Source organism: Drosophila hydei, unplaced genomic scaffold (assembly GCF_003285905.1).
Source record: "Drosophila hydei strain 15085-1641.00,03,60 unplaced genomic scaffold, DhydRS2 tig00000315-arrow-arrow-pilon, whole genome shotgun sequence".
In the NCBI taxonomy this organism is placed as follows: Eukaryota; Metazoa; Arthropoda; class Insecta; order Diptera; family Drosophilidae; genus Drosophila; species Drosophila hydei.
The window spans coordinates 428,447-445,183 of NW_022045707.1; the positions used below are offsets into that span (position 1 = coordinate 428,447).

General features: G+C 36.1%; 2 protein-coding genes across 2 annotated transcripts in view; one reads left to right on the forward strand and one right to left on the reverse strand.

The window, feature by feature from the left end:
* The window catches only part of LOC111599904 (sestrin homolog), a 32,003-nt gene that overhangs the window by 10,916 nt on the left and 4,350 nt on the right, over positions 1-16,737 (reverse strand). Inside the window, exon 3 of the mRNA XM_023315726.2 lies at positions 7,663-8,507. Within this exon, the coding sequence (XP_023171494.2) occupies positions 7,663-7,713 (51 nt within the window). The 5' untranslated portion in view covers positions 7,714-8,507. The remainder of the gene's footprint in view (positions 1-7,662; positions 8,508-16,737) is intronic.
* Positions 11,667-12,914, forward strand: LOC111599905 (purine nucleoside phosphorylase 1). Its single transcript, XM_023315727.1, has 2 exons — positions 11,667-12,603; positions 12,659-12,914. Exons 1-2 carry the CDS (start codon positions 11,791-11,793, stop codon positions 12,833-12,835), a joined length of 990 nt encoding a protein of 329 aa, XP_023171495.1. The 5' UTR covers positions 11,667-11,790; the 3' UTR covers positions 12,836-12,914.

Genomic DNA, 16,737 nt, shown 5'->3' on the forward strand with positions numbered 1-16,737 from the left:
AAGCATAGGAAATACAAAACATTAAATGGAGGTCAACATTAGAGGAAGCGACTCTTGCTCCATATGAATGCGAGACGTGACTGAGCATAATTTATCGCTACACACATTTTAATGTTGTTATTTTTATGGTTATTATTATTGTTGTTGTTACTTGTGTTGTTGTTGTAGTTGCTGTTGCTGTTATTCTGAGGCAAACCCAAACTGAAAACTGAAAACTGAAAACTGAAAAGGCGAGAAACCAGGCCTTTGCTTGTGCATTCATGCATAAATTTGAGCATAATTGAGTGGACTTGAAGTAATGTCAGCATCTAAAGCATAACGCATAACAAGCGATACTTTCGACAAGGGCAGTACGAAGGGGAGTCTATTCGTTCATTCATTGCCTTGATGACAGACGTGCCAGCCAGCTGGCATTTTAATTACAAAATTCAATTACATAAGCAAACACAAAGCTGATATTCGCAGAGGTGACTAATACTTACACTGTCCAACAAACATTTTGAGGCTAGAGTCAAAGGCAGTTATCGCTTCACGAAAAAAGTTACTTATTCGATGTGTCATTACTTAAAAAATTAGGGTATAAGTTACTGTTAATTCCTGCTGTTATACAATTCTGTTACACACTGCTGTAGACGTTGCTGCTGTACAGTTTCTATTATGCATTGCTGTTATGCATGGCCGATACACACGCCATTGTACACTATCTGTTATACATTACTATTATATTATACCTTAATGTTATATATTTCTGTTATACATTTCTGTTATGAATCATAAAGTTTGCTTTACAGAAAACACTAAACCCTTTCCGCAACATTTCCCATTCAGTCTGTTATCGTACAGTGTAATAGATTCAGTGGCACTACAAAATATATATTCAAGGAAGTGTTTACGTGCGAAATCATAAAGCGTTGCGCTTACAAATGAGCCGTACAGTCTGCACAGCATGCACTTCGGTTCTTTTTATGCTTCTCTTTTCAGCTTTTCTCATGTCGTTTTCGCTTCTCTTTTCATCTGCTCTCCTCTCTTAGCTTATTTTAATGTGTGCAATTAATTATTGTAAGCTAATTTGGATTTCCTCCTTCACAATAATAAAGAGCAAAAGAATAAAGCAGGAAAACTCATGAAGTACAACGTAAATAAACCAAATTGAATAATTTGCATAATCAGCACATGAAGAAGAGCGTAAAATTCAGTTGTAATACTTGCTCATGATGTGAAAGAAAGGGTACATGGGATTGTTATATGCAATTAATATTTAGCATTTACAATGTTGCTTGTAAAAATAGTAGTGCGAGTGAGCAAAAAATGTCGGACAATACAATTTAGTGATAGAGCAGACATATATATTGAGAACAGGCTGACTATTGACCTATTAACATATATAAATAACCCCATTTCAAACCGAATAATGCTGTGAGCCTGTATTATACAGTCTGTTGCACCCGACTGCAACGCTCTAACACGTTTTCTTACTGCTTCTTTTTTGTTGGCTGACAACTTGATTTACTTTAGTTTTTCTGCTCTGCGGGTTTCACTTGATGTGGAATTTTCATTGTTATTGTATCTTTTTTATAATATTGTTGTTATTGTGGTAGGTTTTGCTGTTGTTGTTGCTGTGGTTATTGTCGAGTGGGCGCGAGGTTTCGCTTCAAATGTCAACAGTAGTGGCCTCAACAAATTAAAACAAAAGCTGGTAAACAAGCAAATAAATTAGCATAAATGGTAGACAGCTCAAAAAGGGAAATAGCAAACAAAATAAATAAGTAGGTAGAGATAGCTGAGCAGTCAGACAGAGATGGCTAAATGGGCGAATGGGTAAACAAGCAAAGTGGAAAAATGGCAGGTGCTAGAAATGCAAAGTACAATAAGTGTATATGAAAGCGAAGTAATAATAGAAGTAATAATAATAATAGTAAGCAAAGAGAAGATAAACAACTTGAGAGCATTTTCTACACTCTGAACCCATTGAAAATGTGCAAATGGATTAGTTTGCGTACAAAAAAGAGACCAACCCCCTTATATTATATATGTGTGTTCTTCGTTAGCCTGGCTATCAATCTGTATAAGAGTAGAAAGGTTGACGAGTGCAAGAGTAAATGGGTAGAACATAAAAGACTACAAGAATTGAAGATTAAAGGAGTAAAAGTGTATGTAGGTAAATAAATACATGAGTATAAGAGTGAATAAATATAATAGTATTTTAACAGAGTATAATATAATAAAAGTGTGCTCAACAGTGTAAGAGGAGCGTAGTTGTGTAAACTTGTAAGAGTATAAGAGTAAGTATAAGTCTTGTTCCACTTACAGCGAGAACAAGGCAGCAGCTGCATCGTAAGCCAGAGACATTTGTCGATTGTATTTAATTGCAATCAGTGCATATTATTTAATTAATCAACTGCATTCATTCAGTTCGTTGTTCAAATATTTGGCGCAAAAAACCCCTCAGGCACTCTGCAAAAACACACTTTATAAACTCATTCGCTTATCTTTATTTATCTTGCGTTTTCCTCTGTAATGTATGAGTTTTTAAATGTGTGTGAGCGTGTGTGTGTATCTGTGCTGTCAATGTAACCAATTTCCACAAAGACCTAGCCTTTTTCAGCTGCTTTCGCACTCATCCTTTCTATCTCTCTGTTCCTCTCGCTCTTTGCTAAAAACCTTTTAGCCTTTTTTCATACAGATCTAGCCTCTTGCTAGCAGTGTTTCAAACTGCACTTTGTGTTGGTTGGCTGACTCGTCCCCGCCTCTTTCCTTCGTTTGCTTTTTGGCTATAAAAAAAAAATTGAAAAACCCTTCGCTGCCTGGCATTCAACCCAAAGCTTCTCGGCCACCAGCACCGCCTCCACCAACAGCACGAGTGCTTTCGCAAGAATATTAATTCAAACACAATTCCAAAATATATTAAAAATCGAAATTGTAAAAAATATACATGAAGCTAAATGCCAAATTTTGAAGGCCCAGCTCCTTACACTATAATAAATAAATAAAAAATAAATTATAATGATTGATGAAATTATATTTAAAAAAAAAAAGAGTAAGAAAGAAAAAATCATTTATAGATTCATCAATTTTTGGTTAAATTTTCCTTTTTTTTTAATTTTCTCTTGCACATATTTTCGTCTCTCTCATTTCCATCTACTTTTTTAGCGTTAAATAGTTAACGGCACTGCTCATGGATGTGTGCTGGGGCTTGTCGGTATGTTTGTGTGTGTGTGCTGGTGCTTGTCGGTATGTTTGTGTGTCTGTCTGGCACTTAGTTACTGCGACACTCTGTCTACTGATAAAGTGCAAGCAATCGAAGCTCCAAAGGCAAAACAATAGCAATACAAACACAAAGACATGAGCAAACTAAACACACAAGTGTGGCAAATTATTATTAGGGAGCGTAATATTGCCAGTAACAACGATGGCAACAGCAACAATAGCCAGAGCACCTATAACGAACTAACAATAAACGGGTAGACAGCTAAGTCCAAGCTGCTGCTGCTAGCTTAATAAGAGATTATTGATAAGACTTGGCATACGTCTAAATAGAATCATTTTCACAATTATCGTTATCTTGGCTTTACTCATTATGAAAGTGAAAAACAGACTCAAATAGAATGAGCGTTACATATAAATAGTCAAAGAACTATATGGATTGATAGTTGCTCACTATATCTATAGAAGATGAAGAAGATGTTTTAGCATTTGATATAAATGAAAATTGTATAAAAATAGACAGAGCCATGGGCAATATCAAAATAAGCAGATGTGCATCATTCCCACTCTGGCAACTGTCCAAAAGCCTTTTGCTGTGTGACGGTATAACGACTGGCACACTGACTGACAGACTGACTGACGCCTTAACCGAGTGTTGATTGATTGACTAACTGACTTACTGCTGAAATGCAGTTGATTGACTGACTGAGAGAGAGTGAGAAGTATAGCTCTTTAAAGGTATCATTATCGATTGATGGGCTGAGAGCTATTTTTGATTGATTGGTTGACAAGTTAGAAAGTGCGTTGACTGAAAGTTTGATGATTGATGAGACTGACTCTGAGAAGCTGAAAAAGTAGAAACTCTGATTGACTTGGCTTTTAGCTATAATTAAAGCTTGATAGACTGACGAAGTATCTGCCTAATTGATGGTCTGATTGGCTGATTAAGTAATACTAAATCTTCATTCTAAGCTGCTATGTAGTAAGTTCCATATGTATGCAGAATGCGATTGACAGTGATTAAAATTACTTTTCTGACTGACTAAACTCTGATTGAACAACTAAGTAATTGTATAATGCACTTTTAATTAAGTAATTGAGTAATTGAGTACTGCAGCTTTGCTTCTGTCTGAATTGAGTGAGTGATTGATTGATTGATTGTCAGATTGATTGACTAATAGACTGAGATAAGTCTTTGGTCTGCCTGACCGAATGACGAAATAACTAATTGAATTCCGTATGCGTATACTAACTGATTGCCCATCTGATTGACTAAATTCTTCTTATAAACATATAGATAGTGTGACTGTCCGATTGACTAAATTAAAAAGTTGACTAATGCAGTTTCTTCTTATCTATAGCGAATGACCATCTGCGAGTCTGATTCACCATCTGGCTGAAATGCGCAACGAAAAATTGCATCAGATTAGTTTTAGTTACACTTTGGCTCGACTCAAAACGAATTCGCCAACATTTTCGACATTTTCAGCATTTCATTTAATGACTTGTGCAATTTAATTGCAGATGCGGAAGTTAGTCTAAATATTTAGTATATTTAGTGTTTACATTTATCTATAAAGCTTCGCCGCGTATTGCGACATGCTTCAAATGTATTTTTGTTATTTATATATACATAAATATATGTGTTATGTGTGAAAAGCTATAAAAAAGAATAAATAGAATTCTATCTATGTGGCATGTGCGTGCCATTTAGTCAGCCAAATTCAGTAACAGAAATAAATACTCTACTTTATTCGCCTTTCTTCATATTTTTTTATTCATACTTAAATTTATAATTTAATTGATTTGGCTGAGTACATAAACTTTTCTAAAGACTCGTAAATGCCAACAAAGCACTTCCCAATGATTTATAATAATACAAACGTTAATTTCTTAGATAGAATCCGATTTAATGCGATTCTACTTAGAGTTCACTCAACTATTTATTTTATATAGTATTTATATTTTTATTTACTAATTGGCAGCTTTTAGAGAGGATTTAACACTGCCTAACCAAATAGAATTTTTCTTATGTGTTCTAGGGAAAGTTTTTATTGTAGATTTCTCTATCCCTCTATTCATCTATTTACATGTTTCTTTATTTAATTATCTCTCTATTTATCTATCTCTGTAGCTTTGTATGTTATGTGTTTATCTCCTCAGCCCGCTTCTCTGTATCTAGTTCTCTCTTTCTACAAACACATGAATCTGTCTTTGTCTTTCTATCCCTATGCAACAGATGAGGTGTCCCACTTTGCTATGCCAAACAATATTTCACTCTAAAATAGTCTTTAAATATTTTAAATATTCTTATCGACTTCATTTGTATTGCTACAAAAACGCAATAGGAATAATAGAAGCTGAATCACTCTGGAGCTTTTTGCTGCTTATCAAACTAGCCGAAAAATTAAAAGGGAAAAAATGAGCATAGAAATTGCGCAGTATTTGCATAGTTTGAATGCTCCTTTCATTCTCTTCCAATTAAAAGTTTTATTTAATAAAATTGCTCCTGCTGTTAAATGAAAATCCACATGGATTCAGGTTGTTCATTTTTCTACTATATTGTGATAATATTGTGAAAGCAAATTCCATCCCTCATTGTTCAGCAAAACTATTTGTTTGCTTCAAAATGAAAAATATATGTGGCAAGCATATCATAAAAGTATTCACAGCTATTTTTTCTGTTTTTTTTATGACGTTTGTATACCCCAACAATCTGGAGTCTGTGAAGTAGAGTCTAATAAGTTGCTGATGGTTACTTCTGAATATTATATTGAGCTAAGTATTATTCTATTATAATTATTATATTTATTATATTCGTTTTTTGTTAAGAAATTAAATAATAATCAATTAATTGTTATAATATTGTTATCATATTTTATCATTTTTTTATCATATTTTAAGCTCTTTACATTTTTTTTATAATAATTTATATTTTTATTATTTATTTTTAAATTTAAATTTTGTATATATTATTTTTTTCTTTTAACATTAGGAAAGAGTATTGAAATTTGAGCATTGCCTGTTATAAAACTCAATTCTTTTTCTATCTTTTTTTGCAATGCTTTTGCAGTGCAAAGATATTAAAATTGGAAGTCATAGAGAGGGAAGAGAAAAAGGGCGAGCGGGCAGCTACAAAGGAAATCTATGCAAGTTGTATTTGTACCTGTGTCCATCCCTCTCTAACTGTCTCTTTGTCTGTCCCTATCTCTCTCTCTCTCTCTCTATCTGCTCTTTCATTTCAGCAAAGCAAATGTAAGCGATGCTAACAATAATTAATTTAACTACATTTATGACATGATATGTGAAACATATTTGGATCTCTAATTAGTCTAGACTTTACAATGAAACAAAACTCAAACTCGACTCGTGCACAACACAACACTGTGTGCAGGTGTGTGTGGGTGTGTGTGGGAGTGCATGCGTGTGGACAGAGTTGAACTGGCCCGCAGCTATTTGCAAAAATTCAATTAGTTCATGAATTACACCGAAAACCGAAACAAACAGGCGAAAGCAGCTCATTATGAATGTTGATTTCCCTTACAGCCATTTAGTCGATTTAAACGTGGCAAACACAGCCTCTGCCTCCGCCTTTCTCTCTCTCCCTCTCTACCTCCTCGATACATGCAACCAACTGTGGCAGTCAATTATACGCACATCCATTGGCGATCAACAAAATAATTATGATAAATTCGAAAAACTTTGAATGGCAGCTAAACTCCATTGTGGATTTAATCCTATAAATAGCTGCCTAAACCAAATTAGTTATGTTTGGCAAAAGAGACATTAGCTGAGCCGACCTAAATGATTTCGGTTTGCGGTAGATAAAGTGCCAAATGAAATCAGGTTATAATTGATAATAACATTAAATTATTATTACATCAAAAATTTAGAAAAATCTAGGGCTAACAATATTTTCAGTCGAATGCGCAATTACTATTTAGCCCGGTTTACAAACCAACACAAATGACCAGAAGCTAGATCAAGCTCTCAATGGAGCCGACTTGCACTCTAAACTTGAAGCACGTCTTATACAATCTGCCAAAGACAGTGGTATGTAAACATATAAATATTTATAAGAAAGTACTGAAACTTCTCTCTCTCTCTCTCTCCAAAGACTGGAAGTTAGCTCAAGTCGTAAGGTTAGTTAGTCTGTCCTCGGTCTTATACAAAGACATGAAATTAGTCTTAATAATTCTCTCTTATATACCCAGTCTTTCAATCGTATAGACAAGTATGTCTTATACATATATATACACTTAAACACACTTCTAGATTATACATTAGTTGGATTGGTAAAGATGAAATTGTTAGTTATTGTTATCTGTTATCTACTTCTTCGGGCTACGGTCGTTCACTCTTGTATTTGAGTATGTCTTATACAGTCTGTCGCTAACACTATGAACTCTTTAAATCATATTGTTTTCAATATAAATAATATATCAGTATTTTACTTACATCTTGTGAGATTTGTCCCATTTCCGCGTAATAATCAAAAGCCGAGTACATTGGTGTGTGTTGAGCCGCTGATAAAGTTAATTGTATGTATGTGTGTGCAGACGAATACCAGTTCCAGTTACAGTTACTGGTTTTTTACTGTAAAGGAAATCGTCAGAGTCAGCGTGGTCGCTTTGTAGCTAAAGGAGCTGCCTGACTCGTTGTCATTCACAATCTAGATTTCTCTCGCTGCTCTCTCCTCCTCCTGTCTCTCTCCCGCGCTCTCTCTCTCTCTTTCTCTCTCGCACTGTTTGATTGTAAAGTAAGTTTTCACTTGCAGAATTTCGTTTTCGGTGGAACGCCTTTTTACTCTCCTCGTTGATTTTTGCTGTTGCTGTTGCTGTTGCTGTTGTTGATGTTGTGGTTGTCGGGGCAATTAAGGCAACTGCCTTGGCTTTGACTTTTGTGCAACAGGCGGTCGACCAAACGAAAAATAAAAAACCCAGAGCCACTCTGGCTCTGGAAACGAGTCAAAGAAAGGCAGAAACGTCAACAACTTGAACTTCGGCTCTTGGTCAGGAGTTGTTTTTGTAGTTAAAATTCAAACAGAGATTGAGTTGCTGCAGTTGCTGCAGTTGATGGCGTTGCTGTTCAAGCAGCTTGAGGCTTGTTAACGGATTATGATTCAAACACTTGTACGTATGACTGCGAGACTCGCGCTTCCTCTTCAGCTGTTCTCTAGAAACGTTTGACTCGTCGCATGCACTACTAAGATAATTGCAATAGTTGTTTGCATTGGTTTTCATTGGAATCAGCTTGCCGCCTGGCCGAAATCACTCTCACTCACTACTGGGGCGTATCTTGAACTGTAAAAAGAGACAACAAGGGAAGCAATACGATTAGAAAATGTTAACGGCAGCAATTAAATATAAAATATCAAGCGCACAAAAATAAAACTTGATTAAGGCAAGGGAAAAGAAGTAGGACTGTTGTCGTCGCCGCTGACCGACTAGCAGATACCTTGACCATAGCTGTTTTTCCAATTGTTCACTACTTCCTGCTTACAAGACCTCTTCACTCACATGACGAATAGCTTCAAGTCTTACTCAGTTTCTGCCTTAAGAATATAATTTTACTTTATGGTATCGAACACGTCTCCTTCTGCCTGGTACATACATCTGAACAAAGACATCAAGACCCGTTGACTCATTCGAGTTGAGCATATAAAATAAAGTCGAATGACGTTTACTCACTCCCATTTCAGCTGTGTTTTAGAAGTTCCCCTTTATATACAGTATAAATGTGATGTGAATTTTTGCAAATATGTATAAAAATATTGCTTTGTGTAATTTGTAACCTTAATAAGCCGCTTGATTGTGCATTGTGAGACATGTTGAAAACAACAACAACAACAAAAGAGGATTCTTATGCAAAATGTGGAGCTGTTGCGAAACGAAAATGAAACACGTATATCGCAATTAATCATTTTATTTCGAGCACTATCCTTTGTCTTGGCACCAATCAGATGTTTACCACGCGTATACGTGATTTAAATGAAAACACAGGCATACGACCTGTTGTCCTACATCATTGAATATCAGGCAATTGAATATTCTAGTAGTTGCTGCAGCTGCTGTTGCTGCTGCTGTTAGTGTTGTTGGTGTAGTGCTTGTTGCTAAGTACTACGCAGAATATTTATGCTTACAGTGAGCTTCATTTGCATTCTGTTTGCCTTTCTCTCCCTGTCTCCCCCTCTCCCTGTGGGGATAAACAAAATGCATGTGCATGTGATAAACAATTCAAATTGTCGTCGTTGATTGTGTGTTTGGGTGTTGGCTGTTCGCTGTTGGCCGCTGGCCAGTGGATGCCATTATAACTTATTTTTTTGCTAATTAATAGGGTAAACCAATAAACAACAGATGCCGCAACAACAATCTGTCAACAGTCAACACCACAAGTCGAATTTTTTTATAAATTTATCTGCCCTGCACCCAGAGCAAAACAGGCAAGGCAACCAAGTATATTGGTTCTGTATGTCACAAAAATAAATGATTATATAAGCACTATCAGAGTGCAAGAGCATAAGAGTTTAAGAGCATAAGAGTATAAGAATATATGAGTATAAGAGTATATGAGGGGAATAGTATGATAGGAGAATAGTATAAAAGAATCTGAGTAACACGAAACGAGTATTCCATAGTTAGGGTATCTCATAGTCGTGCTCTCTAGACTTAAGCAGTTTTACTTGTTTTTTTTTCTTATTCTCTTTTTGTTCATGCGGTTTTTTCGGCGCGCATCTGTCAACAGCCGCAGCTGGAAATTGTGACTGGTGCTTGACAGATCGACTGGGCGTGGCTGAAGGCTGTGCCACGCCTACATATTTACATAACTATATATAGAGTGGGCAGCGGATCAGAGTCGCTGGCACTGAGTAAATCGCTGAAGCGTTTGCCCGTCTCCATAAAATTTATTAATTTTACAATAACAAAGTCGAAACGCAAAAAAACAATAACAAAACTGAAATAGAAAACTTTGCAGCGCTTTGTTATTGTCATTTGAGTATTATTGTAGCTATTGTTGTTGTTGCCGCCTACAAAGTCACGTTCGCCGTCCATGCTGTTGACATTGTTGCTGCGCTGGCTTCGATCAAACCGCAAAGATTATAATCGATGCGATGATATAAATTACAAGCCCAAGCCGACGTTGAAGTCGCTGAGACGTAGCTTCGCATGCAAAGCAAATAACAAAACGTAATAAACTTGGACAGAAATGCATGAAAATGGAAAAGACTTAAGATCCGAATGAGATATTACAAGTAAAAGCAGTGCAAGGCGTTTATTATCTATTCTTAATTAGTATTTTGATTATCACAGAAATCATAATAATAACGGCGATTATCACGGATATAATCATAATGATGGATTAGCGAGATCGTATTAATGATTAATATGGTACTAAATATATATGATTATTATACTGTCATCATGGATACAATGAGCTTCACTAACATAATGTTCATTAACAACATAATCATTATCATGATGTTCACTAGCATCATGATCATTATTATCACGATCGTAATCATCATAATGTTAATGTTATTATGAATAATATTTTAAAAAAATTAAAGTCTCAAACAAAAATTATTTAATTAAACAAAATAAATTATTATTGAATACACTAATTATTTAAATAGAAATTACAAACAAATTAAAATGGTTAATAATTATTAAACAAAAATATAATATAATAATTACCAAAATTCCACTGCACTTCACTGCGACTGATCAGCAGGAGATCAACGATGCAACTGAAGAAACTCAGCGCAAGGCTCGCCCTTTTATAGAGTCAACAAATGTCACTCAAATGAAGTCAGAACTCTTAAGCTCTTCACTTCTTGAGCTCAATTAACTGAGTGACTTGTTTTGCGCGCTCGCAAAGAAAGCTGAGTGTATTGGCTTCTTGAACAAATGGAAGATGGAGATGTTGTAATAGATGGAAAGATGGACGGATAGAGGGACCTTGAATATAGAACACATATTTACTATATAAACCCTGTTTGCGGCTATGCACTTTTAGAGACGTACTCTGTCACTCTCTCTCTGAGTCATTTGTTCTCTGAACACATATTTGTTTTGTCGATTGAATGAAAGGAATATAAAATGGATTTTAAGAGTTCTCTTTGGAGTGACCATAGAGACAGAATAGAGAGACAGAACTCTCGAAACTGAGTGAATTTTCTTCTCAGAGCTTTCAGGCTTCATGCATTAATAGACAAGGTAAGCAGAAAAAGAAAAAGAAATGTAGTCAGAACTGTTGAGTGCTCTGCTAGATTATTTTCCTTAGAAGTATAATTCCAAAGTCTTTCGCCGAGTAAGTTACTCTTTGAGTACGTACACTGATCTTCTCTATATGACCATAGAGAAAGTAATTGAAGCCTACATATCCTGGTTAAGAAGGGCAGCAAAAAAGCAAAGCAGCTGTTTGTCTTTGCATCAAAAAATATTTTTTAAATTTTTAATTTGGGCATCTAAAATAAAAAAATAAAAAAACTATATAAACGGAACAAAATTTGAAAGCGTCTTGAGCCGCTGCGCGAATCTCAGTCTCAATTCCAATTGCAATCGTAATCGCAATCGCAGTCCGAAAATGAATCGAAATATCAAGATGTGCAATGGAGATTGCTGCATGCTCAAGACGGCATTGCAGATACGTCGAATGAAGCTGCTGATTGAGAAGCAGCTGCAGAAGGAAGCGAATGCCAAGCCCAAGAACATAATTGTCACGCCTCAAAGTTCCCTCTATAGCTACGAAGATGTGCAGAATATGGCAAAATATATAATCAATAGGGCGGAGAAGAAACCAAAGTACGGATTGATTTTCGGCTCGCATATGAATAAGCTGTCCGATTTGGTCGACAGTCCAACTGTCCTGGAATATACGGACATACCGAAGTTTCCGATCAGCCCACTGCACGGCACCAATTGCAAGATGTTTGTAGGCGAACTGATGGGCGGCCCAGTAATTGCAATCCAAGGACGCCTGCACTATTACGATGGCAATCCGTTCGGCAGCTGTGCGTTGCCTGTGCGCATGTTGAAGCTATGTGGCGTCGAGTATCTGTTTCTTATCTGCTCTGCGGGTGCAATCGCTGCGGATTGCAAGGTGGGCGACGTGGTGGTCATTAAGGATCACATCAATATGTTCGGCTGGGGTGGCAACTGTCCATTGGTGGGGCCGAACGATGTCCGCTTTGGGTCACACAATGTCACAATGACTAATGCCTACGATGAGAAGCTGATCGATCGGGCAATGGAGATAGCTCGTGAAATCGGGCAAGATGATCGAGTCAAGTGCGGCGTCTATGCCTGCGTGGGTGGACCAGCCCTTGAGACACCGGCCGAACATCGCTTCTTGCGCAAAATTGGAGCTGATGTTATTGGCATGTCCATTGCGCCAGAGGTCAGCCTGATTGACAGACTCTAAACAATATTTAATAATACATTTATCCCTGCAGGTAACTGTCGCCAGACACTGCGGCCTTAAAGTATTGAGCCTCACTGTGATCACTGTGCCCAGCATTGATGTAGCCGCACCTCCGCAAAACGACTATGCGTCGCTACTGAGCGAGGGAAGACATATTTCGAGCGAACTCGTTTCGCGCATCATTTATAAAATACAAAATAATTTGTAAATTAAATACAAAACCAGAAATGTAAATAAAACAGACTACCTTAGTCAAACAATGCGTATACGTAGCTCACGCATTTGCCCCGAATGCATAAAAAGAAAAATTCAATTTCAATTTATTTAGGGTAAGCGACAACTTTAAATTATTTCATTAAACTTTACAACGAATAAAACTTTGACAAACCTCCAGGGTAATCGTCATCCGGCAATAAAATATAGATTTAAAAGAATTGTAATTGACTTCAATTCAGCTTAAACTGCTATTGACAGCCCCACGGCGCGTATACGTAACGTTACCTGCACATTACGCATACGCAGCGTATACAATATTAATTATTATACAATATTAACTCGACAATCCACAAAATACATTTAATTTCATTTAATGGAAGCTATTTCATTTCATATTTTAATTTCATTTTATTCAAAAAATATGAAATGGGAAAATGCATAAAAAATCAATAAAATCACATTTAATTGTAATTAATCCAAGCTAAGCCCTCAATTTCTCTCCCTTTTTCCACATATATGTACATATATATACTTGATTTTGGCAGGCACTCGTTGCTTGCATATCGCGCATACGCATCGTAAGCCGAGAGGGGTTACAAATAATGCTAGACTCGCACTTATTGCTGCTAATTCCGACTGTTGCTGTGGCAACAACAACTCTGACGCAAATCGCATACTCATATAACTGTATATATTTATACTTATATAGAGATTGGTATACACACACACAAACACACAGCTTACATTGGTGCTGTTGATTGCTCTTGCGGTTTGTCATTATTACATTAACTAACGCTTGATAGCTTTTACCTTGCATTCAGGTTCAATGACTCTTGAAATTGTGAAACTAAACATATTAATGAATAAGACAACATATATATTTGTTCCACCTTTGTTATTGTTAGCTAACTTTGTATATATATATAAGTTGAGCTGATAACTTATTGCAAATGGAGAATCTGATGTAAAATCATTAAATTTGTACTCATTGCCATATCCCACTCTGAACACTTGTTCAATAGTGTTCAGAAATGTTCCAATTGCAAGCCACAGTCAACTCTGATAAGCCCTAACACTTGACATAACTAATCTTATTTATCATATATCTGATATCGAGAAACAAGTTCAAAATTATAATTTCAATGATGCTGAAGACGCTGAGATATATATCGCATATATATAATGTACAGTTCAGTTATTTCAACAAGAGCAACACCTCCGCTCCGATGGAACTCTCTTTCAATGAATCTATTCTGAATTCAGTTTAGTTCTTTTGTGAAGGAAGTATGAGAGTAGGAAGTATGGTAGACATAGATATAGAACATATATATATACGCATAAATAAATAGCAAACCCTCATTTGTGGCTGACTAGTTCAGTGCACTGAACATTGCACATTCGAAATAGAAGAAAAAAGATGTAAAATCAAAGCATTTGAGAAATTTGTGCGTGAATTTCAATGTGCCAACAATTGAAATGCCCATGCATCAGCAGCTGATTGATAGCTGTATATATATAAATCCGCATATATAGTATATATATATATATATATATATATATATATATAGCCTAAGCACATGCACCAAATAGTTTTTGGCATTGTTTCAACTGCCGCAACGTGCACATCTGTCGCTACTTTGTAAATTGATTTATCGACAGCGGGAGGCGGACAATGGGATAAGCAGCCAGAAGGACTGAGGGACAGGCGGACAAACGGAAAGACAGACAAATAGTCGCTGAGTGCATTGCCAGTTGAAATGGCAGCCCAGCTGCGCACTCTAAATAGCAATGCGTATCGAAATAAACTGCCTCATTTGCCGAATGCAAAGGCAACTGTATCAGAGTCGCCAATTGAGTCCTTTCCTGGTTAAATTTAAAGAGAAAAGAGAAAGAGAGTGAGAGAGAGGGACAGAGTGGGAGAGAGTAAATGCAGTTTATTGGTTAATAAATCATGTTGGCCAGTGTAATTGAATCAGCGTTTATTTTAATTGTAAATGTTTTCACATAAAGCCTTTCAGTCTGGCTGTCAAAGACAGTCGTCTGACTCTTCCCTTCCACCTCCCACTCCAGCTGCCTTTCTCTCTCTCTCTTTTAACTTTTGATATTTTACAATTGTGGCAAATAAAGATTTTCGACCTCGTTAGTCCTTTATTTCAGCTGTTTGTCATGTCCTGCCTACCTGACAACTTGTCCAAAACAGTGGCAAGGCTTTATACAATTCGAAAGGATGGCTCAAACATGCCAGCATCGCTACTATTTAATTTAAGTATAATTTAAGAATATGTAACTTGTTGTTTTCTTGTTATTTCTCTTCTAGTTGCAAGACATAAACAACGAGTCACGCAGACCAGAAATAGACGTGCAAAAAGTATCAGAAACTATTTCACAAACTTGCCAAATACCAAGAGAAGCGCACTGCAGTCGGGTATACACAGCTGCTTAATACTTTCTCATGTTACAGTAGTACAAGCCTTTAATCAACGGAGTAGGTCAAAAACTGTTAAGCTCTGGTTTCTCTGGGTTACAACCGGTTATATATCAGGAACACATTTTTTCAAAACTAATACGGACTTTATAAACGAGCATAGGCACTCGACTCGCACGTATGCCAAGTATTGTGCTTGTGATTGAGCTACCACCTGCCACATGCCACACACTAGCCACCAGGTAGCAGTCAGCAGGCAGCAGCATCGCAATGAACTAATTGAATTTCCGCTTTACTCTTGAGTTAAGCATTAATGCTTCAATTAGCTGCGTAATCAACTCATTTGCAAATTAAAATCCATTTATAATTATTATCAAACCTCCTTGAAATCAAGTGTAGCGCAAGATGCAGGGCAGCACACTCACCCACACACACTCGAGGGCAATTGAATCGTTCAAGTGGTAGCCAAGCTAATTGTAACTGCTTCCCATTTAAATACCAAGTGACAATAAAAAGTACTGAAATTAACTTTACTATTAAATAATACTTATTTAGACACAATTTATTTAATATTTTTCATATTTCCGTATATTCTGTATATTTTTAAATTTTTTTAATTTATGTAATTTATATTTATAAAGTATTAAAAAAAATTAAATGACATTATTTTAGAACTTCATTTTATTTTAAAAATTTTAATAAATAACATTTATTTTTGTATATATTTTTATTTTTTAATAATACAATTTCTCTACTTTATGTGCTTCAATTTCTTTATATGATTCTATATTTTATCTAATTGCTGAGTCTATTTAACTTATTATTCACACAATGAGAATGCAGATATATGTTTTTGTTTTTTATTTATTCAACGGCTGCTTGATATTTTTTGTGCCCGTTACCAGGTGCGAAGACAACAACAAATAGAGCCCAAACTGATTAGATTAACAATATATAATTCATAATGTTTATAGCTGCTCGATCGTTTGTCAATCAATCTTGATTAGCAATATCAGGTTTTATTTCTGTATCTCCCCCCACTCCGCAGTGTCCACCTGCCGCTAAAGCGTTGGCAACTAAGGTAAGTATTCGATTTTTGCATGGCAATCAATTAAGCGTTTCGTTTCATTAACTAAATTCGCACCACAAGCCAAATCGCTTTGCCATAAACAAGACCCTAAAATTGAGATCACGAAGCTCAAAAACTTTGGAATGTCTAATTGAAAACGAGTTGGGAAAACTGAGAGAAACTCTGGCAGCAGCAGAAGCAACAAATTTCCGAATATTCAGAATACTAGCCACAATTGTAATAGGCAAAAGGCAAGGTGAGTGAGAATGGCGTAATTAAAAGCAAACTTTGAAGTCCAACAAAAACAAAAGCCAAAATAAAAGCCCAAATCGAGCTGCAACCGGAGTAAGCACCAGAAAAACATGGAACAACAACAATGAAGGCTGCACGTAGCAGCATC